The 16849-nt window shown below is 42.3% G+C and overlaps 1 protein-coding gene across 3 annotated transcripts in view; it reads left to right on the forward strand.

The window, feature by feature from the left end:
* Positions 1-1607: 1607 nt before the first annotated feature.
* Positions 1608-16849, forward strand: part of FLI1 (Fli-1 proto-oncogene, ETS transcription factor) — a 115320-nt gene continuing 100078 nt past the window's right edge. Inside the window, exons 1-2 of one of the 3 annotated variants that reach the window (XM_050921672.1) lie at positions 1608-1840; positions 3867-3975. In XM_050921672.1, the coding sequence (XP_050777629.1) occupies positions 3910-3975 (66 nt within the window). In that variant the 5' untranslated portion in view covers positions 1608-1840; positions 3867-3909. Of the gene's footprint in view, positions 1841-3866; positions 3976-15674; positions 16039-16849 lie in introns of those variants that run through there. The other 2 variants (XM_050921673.1, XM_050921674.1) reach the window with 2 other exon arrangements.

Genomic DNA, 16849 nt, shown 5'->3' on the forward strand with positions numbered 1-16849 from the left:
GGACACATTTGCTGAAAAGAAAACCCTGGGAAAGGAAAATCGAAGGTTCAGCTATATCTAGATAATTTCTTAGCCAAAAAAATAATAATCATAGGAAGAGAAATATTAGCCCCGTGGGTTTTCTCTTCAGTGTGTGTGTTTTGTGTCAAACGTGTTGAAAACTCAGTAACAACATTTGTATAAAAAATGGCTTTGAAATGCGGTCTGAGTTAATCGCTACTTGTCTTGTTTCTTCATTTATTAGTATGCGTGTGTGAGAGAGAGAGAAAGATGTCTGCACACACAATCATCAGGTCATTGAATAACATCTTCATCTTAAATTCTGTTGCTCAGGATTTTATAAATCCGTTTAACATATTTGAAATACCGATGCCTTTCTTTTTAAATCAGAGCATTGGAGCTTAAAACCAGAAAGAGGTTCGTTTCTCCTGAACAGTTTGGGAAGTAGCTTCTGTCACCTCTTTTATATTCCTCCCAGCACAGTTATTTTTTGAGATCTTCCTCTTGAAACCGCGACGTTTACCTTGCATAGGAAACTGGCTCTTAACAACAAATCCAAAGAATTTCTATATTAAAAAGTGACTCTTGCTAGGTGCCCCGTCCCTTGATACAAGTCTGCAGGGTTGTTTTCCTAAGGAATTGTCAGGAATGCTAAACGCCTCGTCTGCCAGAGTAAATTGTACTCGGAGCTACGGGCACAGCTCCTTGGGCTGCCCTTTCACCCCTTCACTTTATATGCTCCTCTTATTAAGAAGAAAAATGTTTCAATATGTTGGAATTTGGGGTAAAGCTGAGAAAGGGAGAAACGGAGCAGAGTGGGGAAGGACATTTTCCAAATACTTTTCGTAACCCCGAGAAGGGTTACATTAAAAAGCGTGTCTGTCTCACTGAACTGCATATGTGTTCCTACCTCAGATCAGAGCAAATGATCTACTGGTGCAACTCCACTGATTTCATACCATTACGCCAGCAAATACATTTGGCTCTATAGAGTTCAGAGCAGATATATTTTTTCCTCCCTGTTTTTTGTTTGTTTGCTTGTTTTGCTGGTTGAGACACTGTTTTTTTAGTAAAAAGCTAAAAGAATCGTGGAGGTTTTGACTGGCAAAGAGAATCAAAGTGGTCACATTCGTGATCCTGTGTGTGGAATAGCTCTTTCAAGTCGTGTGTGTGTGTGAATTTGGTTTGTCATATTTTCAGACCCGTTTCAGTGGGAAATAGGTGACCTGTTTTGCAAGGTAGGCTCCGTTTGTTTATTTATTTAAAACCAAGGCACGATGATTTAAAAACGGATATTTGAAACTTCCTTGGTTAAAAAGGGGGCTTAAGGTAGTCCTTGAGCTCCACTCAGCGTTCCTTTTTGGCTTGACTCCTCAGCAATATTTTCCTTTAAAAAACGTGGAATTTTTTTTTTAAGTTCCTTAAAGTTGCTGGCAGGACAAGGGAGGGTCTTTGGGGGGATGGCGGGGGGCTGTGACAGAGGCGAGGATGTCACATTAGGATAATTAACCAGAGGCAGTAGCTGAAATATTGATAAGGGGAAAACGGAAATCAAATTTCAAGTTGCAGCGGGGAGGGGGCTGAGGATAGGAGAGAGAAGAAGAAAAGCACTGGCTCGAGCTGAGCGCATTACAGAAGCCCCCTGAGGATATGCAGACTGTCTGGATGTGCTAGGGAAATTTAACTTCAGTGCTGCCTTGGATCCATCAGGTTTAATCTCTCCTTTGCCACACTGCCGCAGCAGGGTTACAGTACAGACCTGGTGGGGATTTTATTTTTGGTCTCAACCTGGATCTTTACAAACTGCTCTTCCACTGGTTGAGGGGAAAGGGTATAAAAGGTGAGTCCTTTGGAAACAGTAAACCAGAGCAGTTAACACAAAAGACCCTTTTGGACGGTGGAGGATGCTGGCAGGGTGAAGTTATTGGGAAATAATCCAGAGTTGCCTTTTAAAGCTGAATCTGAATATGCAGATGTGTTTGTTGATTTGAAACATGCCTAATTATGCACGGGGAGCAAATGAGGGGGCTGATTCAGCCGGAGAGATAAAAGGGAGGAGGGAAATTAAGTATGAAGAATCCCTGACTCCAGCAAATTTAATGCCCAAGGAACATTACCTTGTCCCCTCAATTTATAAGAGGGTTGGAGGATTTTTCCCCACTCCTTGCTGCAAGTTCAGAAGCAAAAGAAACTGGATCGTGTTAAGGAGGAAGGAGAGAAAAATAAATGGTGCTTATCAGAAACACATTGTCTATTCTGTAATCAGTTGCCCTTCTCTGCCAGCTGGCCACGTAACAAATGCTTTAAAAATCAATAAAAAAAGGGGGGGAGTCACGTGCAGATACAGGACAGTTTATTTGCCAGGGTGGGATTTTATTTTTTTTTTTAATCAACAGATGTTTTCGAGCAGTTCAACCTCGAAGGCTGTGAGGGTATAGAGGTGTTCTCCGGGCACTGCAAACGCGGATCGGTGAATGAAACGCTGGATGCTGCGTGACTAGCTTATTACCGTGGGGTGCTAACTATGGGCTGGAGGTGCATTTAGAGGGGCATTCATTGGCGGATAGCATTGTAGCTAAACAGATAGTGGAGCAAAAACCCAATTACGTGTCAGTTGGGTGGCATAATTTCTTTTATGCGTTCTATACAGCGCAGTTGGGAGTTCTATCTGTCTTTTTGTGTGTAAACACACCTAAGCTAAACTACAGAGTGATAACCCTCCAGCCTTTCCTCAACAGCCCCACAAAGGAATTTATGAGCTATTTGTAGCAAAACTACGTTGAATTTGTTGCCGTATAACCTTGATCTTGATGGTTTTTTAGTCCAAATTCTGAAGAAAAATCTGCCTCTGATGAATTTTCCTCCGGAAAATCCGAGCGTCATAATAGCAACAATGAGAATGGGAAGTAAAGGGTTTTTTGTTTGTTTCTTTTAATGATGGATTTATTACAGTTGGTGGGCATTTTATAGCACAGCTCGAGGGGAATAAAGAGTTTCCTCTAATCTAGGGAAAGCGTGTATGGATGTGTGGAGAGAGATTTTAATTTGATTGCAAATTTCATTTGACCACTGAAGTTTGTTGTTGTTCTCTTGACTGGAAACTCTACTTTCTCCAGCCATCACATTTCACGATCCTTCCATTGTTAATCTCTGTATTGTGCAGTCCTGACCTTAGAAAAACTATTCGTGATGAGATCATTATGTTACAAACCTGAGACTTCAGAGACAGACGGAGCTCTGAAGTGCCGCTGAATTTGACAATGTTACAGCACCATCCCAAACGGGAGAATTGCAATTGACAACCCTGTACAGGTTTTGTTGCCATTTAGGATTATATTTTCGTTCGCTATTTTTTAAATTATCATTGTTGTTTTGCAATAAAACTTTTGGCAAAACTATGATTTGTGGGAAAGGTTTCTTTATACTGGCGCGTTAATGACCCATAGTGGTTCTAATGAGTTAAGAAATACAACTGCATTTCATTCATGTAACCAAGAGAAACCCCTAGGTTCATGTCAATAGGGTTAACTAGTCTCAACATGAAAACATGGGTATTTCTGCTAGCTTTTAATTGCTGATTAAGAAATTCACTTAATCAAACGACAAACTCTCCTTCCCCCCAGTCAAAACTGGAGAGGGTTCTTTTCTGTAAAGCCTGCAGTTAAAAGGTAGATATTCAATATTGGTTATGAGTTTACACTTCCTTGTTTTGGTGGAACTTTTCCTATTTACCTTCTTTAAAAAAAAGAAACATAAAAATACTTGATCATAACCTTTGAAATGTTTATTACTGGTTTTAATTTTCAAAACAAAACTATTGTTTGTTTTCTGGTCTTCATTTTTACTTTTTCCCCCCTTATTTTCAGGTCAAGTTTAGGACCTTTTAAAATAGCTATTAAACATATAAGGATGTTTCAGACAGTACCAGACACTTCGTCTTACGTCAAGGTAAGACATGACAGCATCTTTAAACAGGTAATGTCAAAAATTACAATCCTCGAAAATTCAAGATCATTTATGTCTGTTTAAGAGCCGGATCCAGCACTCATTCAAGTTAAGGGGAAAACTGCCATTGACTTCAGTGGGAATTGATTTAATCCTAAATGATCACGCTTACACTGAGCTATGCAGAGCTCAAAAGAGGAATCTATCAGTGACCAATAACATATTATGGTGGCCTCTTCTTTTATTATCCTGAAATGTCTTGAGTTACAGTATAGATGCTAGATGTTAACCAATATGATAGTGATGATGTTCTAGCAACAGTTTACCATAATGTTTTCTTATATTGGTTTCCAATTTTCTGTTTTCCTGGCTACTATCTAATCTTGAACCAAAACTAAATTTCATTTTAAAATGCCTTTACCTCTCTGCTGTGCAAACCACTGAACTTAATGTACAAAAAATGATTGCCTAGATATGGAAAGTGCTACATTTTGTCAAAATGAGTTTAAAGACAAAGCAAAATGAAATTAATTGAATAATAAGCGTCTCTTTCATTTGTTGAGATAAATAGATTGTTGGACTAGATAGTGGTGTGTAATACTGGAGCTTGCTTCACGTTGTTCCTGATGGTTTTCCTATACAACCTACCCAGGTTATTGAGCAGGTACATAGATTCACCTGGTGACACCAGACAATGGCTAATGCCACATATTACCAATTCTTGCCCTCCAAATATGTGTCTGTTAAATTGGAGAAAGCAAAGTGTGAGTCTTAGGTTGTATTGTGATGAGTCGTTATTGCCTCTATTTCTATTTCTACCAATCCCAAAGCAAATTTCAAGGAAAGGGTGGCAGATTCTTGTCCCTTTATAGTACCGCTGAGCACTATATTATATTTGACATCATATACGTTTTTTTTTTCCACAACAGTTCCCAAGAATGTAAATAAACCAAGCCCAAGACATCTGGGTTACAAGTTTAAGGCAAACCCTGCATGCCGCAGCACTTAAGGAAAATCTAAAACACAAGACTCTTGTCTCCCAGACTCATGGAATACAAGAGGGTGTTAACTAGAGCTGGGTGCATTGTTTGTAATGAAAAATGTATTATATTAATTTTGCCTCTTTTTCTCTTTGTTAAAAGTCCATGAGCAGTTTGTGATTTCTATGTGCATAAGCCATTATTTTAAATGATTCTCTGAATAATTTCTGCATGTAACCCCTAGCTTGTTTTGCAAACACTTTGTAGGGAGTATTCAAAAAGCCCATTTTGTGGTGTGACGTGTGGCATTGTTTCTGTTTCCTAGTGGGATGAGTGTAAATCTCAGGGTCAGGTTTTTAAGCAAAAACTTGCATTGCAAATATTCAGAATTCTGTGTAGAGTGAATATTCTACAAAGCACACTTAAAACTCAGTGTTTCCATGAGCACTACTACTGGTAAATGTTGTTCATTATATTCAGTGGGGTCTGGATCAGACCTTAGAATGCTAGAAACTTAGTTGGAAATGACCTTAAAAGAGAAGCAAATACCATCAGAGCAAAAACTCAAATGACTACTCCTGTAAAGTGTGTGCAGTCTATACCCAGCAATAGAGTCAACTACCTTAATTTTTAGAGCTCCAGTAGGCAGGAAGAGGTGAACCCACTTTGTCATCCCATAGAAAGGTATCCTGGCAGGTTTGCCTTTCATTGTAAGAAGTGATCCTGCTACCACTGAAGTCAGCTTATGGAATAGCTGAAGCCTACTGAATTAGGTTTGAGGCCTAAATTGTTAGAATTTGTATGGAACGGAATTGGTCAACACAGAACTGCATCAAATTAGCTGTAATGGTGGACGAGCTTTACTCAGGCAAAGCTCCTATTGACCTCAGAGGGTGTTTTTCCTGGGGAAGAGCTTTCCAATCAGGCCTATGTTCCTAGTTTCAATTGAACAGAGATAAACAGTTCATAGGATGTTGAACTCATGCTGCAACATTTCATCATCATCTGTCATTTAGTTTGGGGCAGGGACCCTGTTTCCTGGTATTTGTCTCTAAAGCATCGTGCACACTGATGTCATTGGGGAAATAACTTGTTTCCATACATAAAAAAACCAACATGGTTTGAGTAAAGTCTCTTAAGAGCCTGATCCAAAGTCAGCTGAAGTCAGTGGGAAGATTTCTGATTGACCTTTGGATCAGGCAATTAGATGTCAATGTTGCAATCACATAAGCAGATGTTTAATTTTATTCATGAGTAGTTGCACTGTGGTCAATGGGGTTGCTCACATGATTAAAGTTAAGAACATGCTTAAGTGTTTGGAAGATCAGGGCCTTAATCATTAAATATACAAGAGAGAGGGTGAAATCCTGGCCCTCTGAAGTCAATGGTAAAACTACCATTGACTTCAATGGGGCCAGGATGACACCCATAGAATAGATACTTTGTAGAAAACGTTCACCTGCTGTGTAGGCGCCATGGCCTAGTGGCTAGAGCACTGGCCTAGGCTGGGTTCTGTGTCTGGCTCACTTACTGATCTCCTGAGTAGGCTTGAGCAAATCACGTCACCTCTCTTTGCTTTGGTGTTCTCGGCTGTAAAATGGGCATAATGGTATGGGGCATTTTGAGATCTACGAATGAAAAGTGCCATATAAGAGCCGGGTATTACTATTGGATAATGAAATATTGTTTCCTGCTCCCCCAAACAGCCTTTTGAGTGCTGGTCTGGGGGTATGAGGAGGTTCTAAGTTTTAATTCCTTCTTCTGGGAGGCCACTGGGCATTTTTTGTCTCTCACTTAATCTCTCTGGAAAATGGAGACTATATTTATTTACCTACCTCTCAGAAAAGCTTGGAAGACTTATTTTAATAAATGGGCCAAACCCCAACTGGTCACTGGGGCTACTTGTGTGGAGGAGAAAAGTAAAACTGGTTTTTTTATAAAGCTCCTTGACTAACAGTGTCATATCTATAAGCATTATGTCAAGACTTTACCCCTTAACTCATGAAGATAACTGTCTTGTCTTTAAATGTCTCCACTAGCATAAATGAGAAGGGGCTGCTGGCAGGGTGTTCTCTGAAAGGGTCCCATGGTGATGGGATTTTCAGGATAATTTGGGTGAGGAAAGCATACAATGAGCTTTCCTGGGCTACATTGCAAAGCTCATCTTTTCCCTCAAGTGTTTGAAATGGGGAAGGGGGAGTATTGTAAGGGTGGGGAATTGTTGGAGGGGGAAGGGCATCTGAATTTTTAAATTGCCTGGTTCACTAACGTCGAGTTATATTGAATCATATTGCTGAATTTCAGAGATTTCTGTGATGTATTTTTAAGTTGCCTCAACAACACCTAGAGCACCTAGGTGCCTTTTTTTCTATATTTGCATAAATCTAGCACATAATTATAACAATTTTAGATAGCTATTTATGTAATCTGAATACATGACTCATTATTTATATCTGAGCATGCCAACAAACCATCCTGATGTGCCTTCACATGACAAAGTAGTAGGCAAACATAATTATTATAAACTAATTATAGGTCCCTATTGTTTTCTTCCACATACTTATATGAATGTATATATGTCCCGTATGCCATTACTGTACTTGCTGATCTACAAGGGCTGAATAATCAGCAGAGTACATCAGTGTGTGCTAATCTCATCTAAACGTAAGTACTTGACTTTAGAGAATGAAACGTGTAACGTAAATTGGAAAATTAAATTTAAAAAGAGAGCACTGGAATGAGAACTGAGTCTTAACTGTGTGGGTATGGAAAGTATTAAGGCTATAAGCAAAGCAATATGACCTCTGAATACTGGTTTTCCCAGTTCTTACTATTGCATTCTGGCTTCGCTGAATCATCGTAGCATTTCCTCCCCTTCTGCAGTGTCTGTGCTAGAGGCAGCTCACGAATGGTTTTTGATTGCCATATTCTGTCATGCCTCTCCTCCTCCCTTTCAATAAGGATCCAAGCCACAATTTCTCCACTCTCTAAGGCAAGGCCTAAAGTTGGTCGGGTCATGCAGAATCACACAGGTGGCCAAGAGACCCTGCAAAATTGGAGAGAAGTGAGGTTGGGAGGAACAGTGACAGGGCCTTGTCGGAAGTTCCCACTCACAGGTGCTGCCTAGATGGGCCTGATGCAGGAATCACAGGGTGAAGTGCCATGTTAGGAGGTCAGATCAGATGATCACAATGGTCCCTTCTGGGGACCACTAATGTATAAGGCATTATGAGGGAGTGGAGTGATAGGTACAGGTTTCCCCTTCTTCTCACTCTTCAAATTCTGATGTTTCAGAATGGCAGAAGAAATGATGCATCTCCACTCTAGGTCGCCACCAATATTTTGAAGGGGTAGTGTTCCCGCATTTAAACGGTGAGCTCTGCATTTTGGGGGTATTTTCTTGCTCTTTTTAGGGCACAGAGGAGAAATCCACATGCCTACGATTAATAAAAGTGCCTATGTCACATCTAGCACTTTTCTTCAGTAGATCTCAAAGCACTTCACAATCTTTTAATGTATTTATCCTCACAATATCCATGGAAGGAAGGAAGCATTGTTATCCCCATTTTACAGATAGGAAACTGAGGGACAGAGAGACTCAGTGACTTGCCTAAAGTCACACATGAAGTCTGTGGCAGAGCAGGGAACTGAACCCAGGTCTTCCACAGCCTAAGCCAGTGCTCTACCATATGCATTTTAGCTTATTGTAAGCAAAACCCTTTGATCTTCTGATATTTGAACTCCTGGACTTCGTAATACTTATGTGTTTCAGCTGAGCACAGCAAACTGCTCTGTCACCCAGCACTAACGGTACCTGAAGCAGTCACATAGCGCAATCAAATTTCAGACCAGTCCACATCTGGCAGCCCAAGAAGTAGCTTTCACAATGTATTTGAAAGCCTTTGGTTACAAAACAATCAAGTTCCATTCTCAAGCAATGAAAGCTCTGGCGCTTCCTTGGAGAGCACTTTAAACCTTGTCCAGCTCTGGACTGTGCGGCCACACACTTATGAAATTTGAACAAAGCCACCATGCATATTCCACTGTAGACATTTGCACACAAAAAGGAGCTTGGGTTTTAAGTAAGCCAGAAAAGGGAATTCACTCCAGTCTGAATGAAATGGGGAGGAAAGAACCATAGTTTAAGTGCAGGAGTTCCTGCTTTAAAAAAAAAATTATACAACCATAATGTTTGTGGTGTTATACAAAGAAGCATATTCATAGAAGCAAAATAGTCTGGGTGGATGGAAACAATATTTGGTTTGTTCTTGGTTTCACCCTGCCTGGAGGGTTTACAAGAAACCCAAAGAGAGAATTTTGATGGCCAAAACCCTGACATTTTAATTGGAGAGGAAAATATTAAGGCTATTGACAAACACTGACATTGACATGTTATCATTTCCTGCTCCACAGTAGTAGCCGAAGACTATTGCTGGAACAGACTGCGAGACAAATAATCATTTTAAAACATTTGGGAAAGGAAACTTTCTGGGGAAATCATGCCAGGCTAACCTAGTCAGGGAAAATATTGTAGTTAGTGAATTCATAGTTTAAAACAAAAATCTGGGTGGCTTGACTGACAATGGAATGTTTCGTACAGGTGTTTAGTGAGAAGAATGCTGGAAATATAATTGTGTAGAGCAAGGAGAAATTGCAGCATCTTACATCTTAAGAACTGCTATAGAACCTTAGTAGCAGGGAGAGGAGACATGCAAAGACTTCGTAGACTGAAGTATTTCAATCCATGCAGCACTGTTCCCACTCAGTCCACTTTCTAGTACTTTATCCATTGCTGCACCATTTTTTTTGTTTTTTTTTTACTACTGGTTTCCAACAGAAGTTGTCAATTTCCACCAACTACACTCAAGAGGACTGGAGCAGGTATCCTCTAGGAAAGCTGGGAATTGCAAAAGATTTGTAGCCATGAATATGTTTGAACTTTGTTTAAAACATTCCAGTCGAGTGCATGAACATGGGAGCTGGAAAGGAACTCCTGTGTCATCCACATACTTACTATTGATTGATACAAGAGCATACCAAATCCTTCTCTTTTTTTAATGCTCATATCTTGAGGCAGCCACACGACTAAGTGTTATACTCCAGCAGGGTCTTGATTAATGTGTTATGACAACTTAGTGCTGAAGGATTTAATTCTTGTTTGCACCTACCTTTTATTTTGGAACATTTAGACTTTTTAAATACTCCCCCCTCCCACCCCATTCCTGTGAATCTTGGCTTGTTCTTCAACCCCGACAAAATGCAAACGTTGGGTGAAAAAGAATTTACATTGTTTCTTTCATGTTTTACCTTAAAGGTATCATTTGAATTTAAACAGAAGAGGGGAGAAATATTGTTTATCCTGGAAGCGTAGTATACTGAGCCCGTTTTAAAATAAAACAGGCTTTAGGGCACAGGGGACAAGCTTTTCTATTCAAAGACTCCTGCTTTTCCAGACACCAGAATCCAAGTGACCAAACCCCCCTCTGTAAGTCACCACCCTTCTGACCTTCTAAAGACTGCGGGGGGAGACCCACCCCTCTCTCTTTCTCTGAATATGCATTTTGTATTCTAGCCCCCTCTGCATCCTCCCAACCACTGTGTCAAAAAAAAAAGTGGATGTTAAGGGGGGGGGCGGGAATGCTTTAAATCTTTTCTTCAAATCTCCAAATATCTGAAGTCTGAGGAACAAATTCAAAGCAGGCACGGACGCCCGAAGAGAAGTTAGAGAGAAATATTCGGTTCCATTCAAGCGCATCAAGGGTCTAGCTGAAGTCTTGTTTGGCTAAGGTCAGACGAGACTGGGTTCTCCAATAAAAATAAATCTCAAATTAATTATGGCCTCAAGCGAGGGGCCAGACTTTTGGAGCTGGTGCGCTGCAGTCTGTGTTTTTGGCCTTCAGTATTTTTGGTTTTTTCGTGCTTAACTTTTCAATAATTGTGGGGTGGTTTGGTTGGCGGGGAGAGGAGGCAAGGGAAGGGGACTGGATTATTGGGCATGGATCTCAGATAAAACCATCCAGGACAGTTTAACCACCTTTCTGCACAATTGTGTGCTAGCTTCAAAACTACCCTGTATCTTCTCCACACGACTTCCAAGACACTAGATTTTAGTTAAGGGTTTATTAGCATCACACACCTTGTTTTAGGACTTGTGTTTCCAAAAATTCGTTGGTATTCAGCAAGAGCTATGGGTCTTGGGACCCGATCCTACACTCCACTGCTCTATTACATGGGTGGAAATCTGGAGGGATTCCAAAGTAGTCAGATTTAACCCCTGTAGCTGAGAGCAGAATTTTGGCCCCTGGGTTCGAATGGGAGTCTTGCCTGGGGATCGGGCCAGAGGCTTGGCTTTCCTTCTTTGCTTTGTAAGAAAGTGAATTTTAAAAACACTTCACCTTTTAATTCTGCAGGGAAGTTAGTGCCACATCGCAACCCAACCCTGAAACTCCCATAGAAGTCGATGGGACCTTTTTCTCTAGTTAGGATTGCAATAGGATCGAGCCCCACTCCCCCGCCTCCTGCCCCTCCCCCTTTTCTGCTAGTGCAGATCTAGGACTTATTTTTAAGAGGAACTTTTAACACAATTTATGGGAAATGGGCCACTTTCTAGGTACATAGTCAAAGGGGGCTGATTGACTAGTTCCTAACCGATTTCTTTCATTTGCTACAAAATGACGAAAGAGCTCAAAATCTTGCATTCTTAACCAGAACACAAGGTGATACTGTCTGATTACAACAGGCAACAAGATAAGAGTCATGCAAATTAGTACCCTACACGCTTTCAAACCCCGCCGCTCAGGCCCAAATATGCTGCGATCGTTACTTCACCTTTGAAGAAAACGTAGGTGTAAAAGAAATATACAAAGTTTGAAGTTGTGGCCAAAATATTTCTGCATAAATCAAAGACGAAAACACAAATACACATTTGCGGGTATCTCCCCATGCGAAAGATTGGCACTGGACTACAACGTGCCGTTAACTCCTTTGATGTTGGATATTTTAGGCTAAATATCATGGGCTAAATTCCAGCCTGGTGTATACCCCATTGATTTCAGTTGGGCTACACCCAGGGATGAGTATCCACCTCCTATGTATGTGAGGCCGAAACTCTATGTGATTCAATTAAAGGATAAAGGGGGGAAAATGCCAGGAGATTATGAGCAACATTTAACTCAGTACTTTAGACTACAATTTCGTTTCCTTCATAAGTGTATTGAGAGAGAGAGAGAGAGAGAGAGAAAGCAAATCGTTTAACCTGCCTGAATGCAAACATTTGAAATCTGTTAAGGTAAAAACTATTGTAGGTGCCAAGATCAAATAATTTCCCAGTTGTCAGTAACTTAACTTTAAAAAAAAATCAGAATTATTTTTGCTCTATAATTATGCGCCAAAAAGTTGAGCATCAGATTAAAAGTTACACACATTTGCCAGAATTGTACACAAGCGTTTCACTTTGAAATAACGTTTGCCTTTCTCTGGGCATTAAAATATTAAACGTTAAGGGTATCACATCCTTTATTATTATTATTTTATTCATTATTTGGGATTTCTTTCCCCTTGCACCGATTCTATCAAACTGTTAAATCCGAGTCCGTGCACATCAATTGAGATGATCCAGAATTTGGCAAACCATGTTTATGAATATCCCAGCCTTTTTAAAAAAATTGAGGTAACTTAAGGAGGTGGGGGTTAGAGAAAGTCAGGAAGCAAAACTTCTTCTGTTGCATTATTATGGGAAAATAATAGTGTGTTCAACTTGTCTGGTTTAATGTTTTACAAGTTCGCTTACTTTGTCTCTTGCGACTTTTCACCAAACCTTTCTTTTTCTTTTAGACCAAATAGAAGGGTAACGGGGAGTGGGGACTAGGAGGGGGAGTGGATGACAAAACAATGTGTATAAATTTTAGATCCAATCTATCAGGCAGCCCTAATATGCTTCAATTTGACTCATTTTCTTTAAGTCACTTCTAAGGAAATAGCTGTGGTATCATATTTCAGGTTTTTTTGCTGTTAAATACTGAGGTACTGAGAACTAAAAAACATCTCTAAAGTGTGTGTGTGTGTGTGAGAGAGAGAGAGAGAGAGAGAGAGAGAGAGAGAGATTACTGTCTATATTCTTACATTTGTGGAGAAGTTGGGATCCAAAATGATTTTTAAAGTGTGCGTACGTTTATTTGCTATATCTTGTCACCTTGGAGATGGCACTATGACCAGGAATCAGTGTTTGTAAATTTCCGATTGTTTTGAATATATTTTGTACATTTCAGATGATTTTTTTTTCATTGCAGTTCTTCAGAATCGTCCTCTCTCTCCAGCCTGTAACCCATCAAAGAGAGGAATCTATAGTTCAGTTTAAATACCCAAGCCCCTTTTCCTTGGTCTTTGGGTGACATAGGCACTTTCTAGTGCCCTTTAGGGGGTATAAATCCTCTGTCTGACCGTACCCCCACCGTCACTGTTTGGAGGTTGGTATTAATGTTGCCCAGAAAGGAAATAATTTGGGCTTTGGGAGGATGCGTTTCATTCTTCTCCTTAACCTCTTACTTTTCTGGAGCTAGCGGCTCCCATGTGGTGATACTGAAGGGGAAGTGGAGGAAAGAGGTTTTGGTGTTTAATTTGAGGGCGGGGGTGGGGGGAGAGAAAAGAATGAAATGGAGGATGAGGGAAGCAAAGGGTTAACCGTGATTTCTTTTAATTGAACTCCAGTTCTTGTGGCCTTAGGCACAGGGGGACCTGACCTCGCTAGCTGTATCCAGATGTGCTGCTCTCAGGGGACACCACTGCAGACCCCTGGATTGTAAAGCAGACAGGAGGGGGGGGATAGGAGGGGAGAGGGAAGGCGGTCGGTCGGTCGGTCCCCTCTCCAGCCGACCCCCACCCCCTTTCCCTCCTGGCTGGAGACGGCCACAGTCGCTAGCAAACAGCAAGTCCAAAAGCTCCAGGTCTGATCACGTTCAGTCCCCGTCTCTGCCTCTGCACCGAAAATTGTAGCTGAATTGATGAGGCTAATTTCGCAGGGAGTTAGAGGGAGGGGCAAGAGGGGTCTGCTGTGCTGCCAGCTTTGCTCTTGGAGAAATAAAGTATTAATAAGGCGCCTCTGCTGCAGCTGACTAGAAACACGAGGGTCATTTTGTTATTTTGGGGGGTGCACATTAATGTGGATAGAGGTGTGACTTTTTTTTTTCCTGTGGTTGGATTAAAAATCAGGGGGAAAGCAAAAGACTGGACGCAACTGCACTGGATAAGGTAACCAATTCCATAAAGGGAATATAATGTTGAAAGGGCTCACGGGAGTGTCCTACCTTGAAATGGATTTCTTGGTTCCATCTCCCTGAATTACTGGCTTTATCTTTTGGATTCTACTGGGGCTACAGCAGCTTGCACTGCAGAATTGGGGAATAAAAAGATGCCAGACATGTTGCATGGTCCTGTTGCTAGATGGTTTTGCTTGGTTTTTTTTTTTTTTTTTTTTTTTTTTTTTGGAGGGGAGAGGAGGGTAGAAAGGAGCGTTTGTCTCTTTTACCTTGATTGTTGAGAGAGCTTTTCAAAAGCGTGGTTGGTTTGTTTGGATGGACTATTTAGGAGAGGAAATAAATGGCCCTTTCTTTGGGATCAATGTTCTATCGCTCTAGTTGGATGAAATGTTGCATCTGTTGTCGTCTACTTTTTAGTTCCAGAAGAAGGATTGAGGAATGTGTCCCCTCGCCCCCCCCCCCATGAGAGTAGCACCAAATTTGCCACAGCCGGGAGGCAGAGGGGCACTTGGGACAAGCCTGGAATGTTATTTGCTGTTATTATTTTCGCCGCTTTCCGGTTAGTAAACTAGTGATCCGTGGTTTTTTCGCCGGAGATAGCGGAGCAAATTGACTGGGGCCCTGATCCAAATCCCATTGCAATGAGACGGGCAGTCCCGCTTTAACTCCACGAGGCTCTGGACCAGACCCCGAGGTTCAATCAATATTTCAAATGTTAATACTGATGGGGAAAATGAAATGTCTTTAAATATAGATACAGTTGAATAATTGAACCCATCTTACTGTAATGCACTATTTTAAATGCCCCGCCCCCTTTTTTTAAAGCACAGTATACTTACTTCGACGTAGTGGAAGCTTTCACGGGACTTTTTCTTTTAAAGGGGTGAGAAAGCAATGCAAAAATAAATGTTTTCTAAAAATAATGTTCCTTTCAAAACTACAGGGAACCTGTAGTTCCCTTGCTTGGAAAGGCACCACAAATTGTATCTGAATGGGAGAAGGCACTTGACATGCTTACATTGAAGGGAGTTGCCTGCCCTGTATTATACTCACTGCTATTTTCTGGTTATAGCTAGCACCTAATCTAGCCTTCCTCCCTCAGGCCAAACTCACTGAGATCCTTGCCCGAGTAAGGACTGCAGGAGAGGGACAGGAGCGTGTTCTAAATAGACCATTTAAATCGGTAATCTTTTCCTGTGTGCCCCAGACTGAATTATATTTGCGGTCGTCTCCCATTTCCCCCCTCCCTTAATTTTGCCTTTGACTGGAAAAAGCATTAATAAAAAAATCTGTGGGAAGAGATGGAAATTCAGTGACTCAGGCTACTTGGCTTCTCACACACACACACACACACACACACACACACACACACACAAAACTTTATGATGACACTCACAGTGCGTGGTAATCTAGCCCGTGCTGCGAAGCGGAGCTCCACGGGCTAGCGAACAAGACCTACCCCCAAAGAAACCGCTATTGTTCTGCCCCGCTCTTATCTGAATGGAGCAAATATCCTGGATGTAAAATACAGATATATTTTAATCGAGAAGGCAGGACCAGCGGGGAGACAGAATGTTTCCTCCTCAAGTGACTTCACTTCCCAAAATTAGCAGAAAAAAACCTTTCATCCGGTTAACTGTCTCTTTTTCGCTCCACTGCACCAACCAAAAGTAAAAAAGAGCGAGCGAGCGAAGGAAAGAAACGTAAAATCATTGGAAGGGGTGGGGGGAAGAAAAGCCAGCGCGAGAGGAAGGAAGATAAGAACTTCAGGGGGCTTCGGTTCCAGGCTAAACCGGGTCAATGTGTGGAATATTGGTGGAATCGGCTGGAGATTATTCTCGATGGACGGAACTATTAAAGTAAGAGGAATATCGGGGGGTAGGGGGGGGAATCAGAGGGGGGGTTGTGGGGAGGAGACAGCCCCCACTCCAGGAGGGTGTGGGGGAGGGCTGCGTTTTGGAGCGGTGTGCGTTTGGGGGAGGGACGGGGGAAGGAGAGGGGAGTTGGATCTTGTTCAAGCATTGATCCCAGGAAGAGTTGGCCCGTTTCTTCTCCTTCAGCCAGCCTCCCCCTTTCACGCTTTCCTTGTCGTCCCCTTCCTGGGGCTGCGGGAGGTCGCGGTTGGGAGAGTATTGGCCTGCCAGCGCGCAGCGGGTGTCCCCCCGGCCACAGTGCGCACGGCTGGGGCAAGGCGTGGAGGCGGCGGGGTGTGTGTACGTGGGTGGGTGGGGGTTTATCTGACTTGCGATCCGTTTATTTCGGGGCATCTGCCCCGGCTAGGAAAGGCGGGGTCCCTCCTGGGAGCGGAGGGGGCTGTCAGATCGCTGCAGGAAAAAGCCCACGCCTGCAGGGAGGGGCTGCGTGTGCGTGGACCCCGGGTAGCTGGCGATGTGGCTGGGCGATGCGCAGCCAGCGCCGCGCTCTCGGGAGGAGGTCTCAGTCCCTGCTTGGCCTGCCCGCTGGTTTGAGAAGCAAGTCACCCTTGCGCCGTCAGAAGCAATGACAGTTTTCTCCCCAGCGCCACTTGCGCACTCATGGAGGAGACGCACCCGGTCTTTGCGCTTAGCTGGGTTGAACTTTGGATTCAGAAGCGCCGGGGGGAGGGGGACAGAAAAAAGCGTCTTATTTTCAGCGCAAACTAAAAGTGCCTGGGGCTGGCGCAGGGGATCG

The sequence above is a fragment of the Gopherus flavomarginatus genome, chromosome 13 (genome assembly GCF_025201925.1).
Source record: "Gopherus flavomarginatus isolate rGopFla2 chromosome 13, rGopFla2.mat.asm, whole genome shotgun sequence".
In the NCBI taxonomy this organism is placed as follows: Eukaryota; Metazoa; Chordata; order Testudines; family Testudinidae; genus Gopherus; species Gopherus flavomarginatus.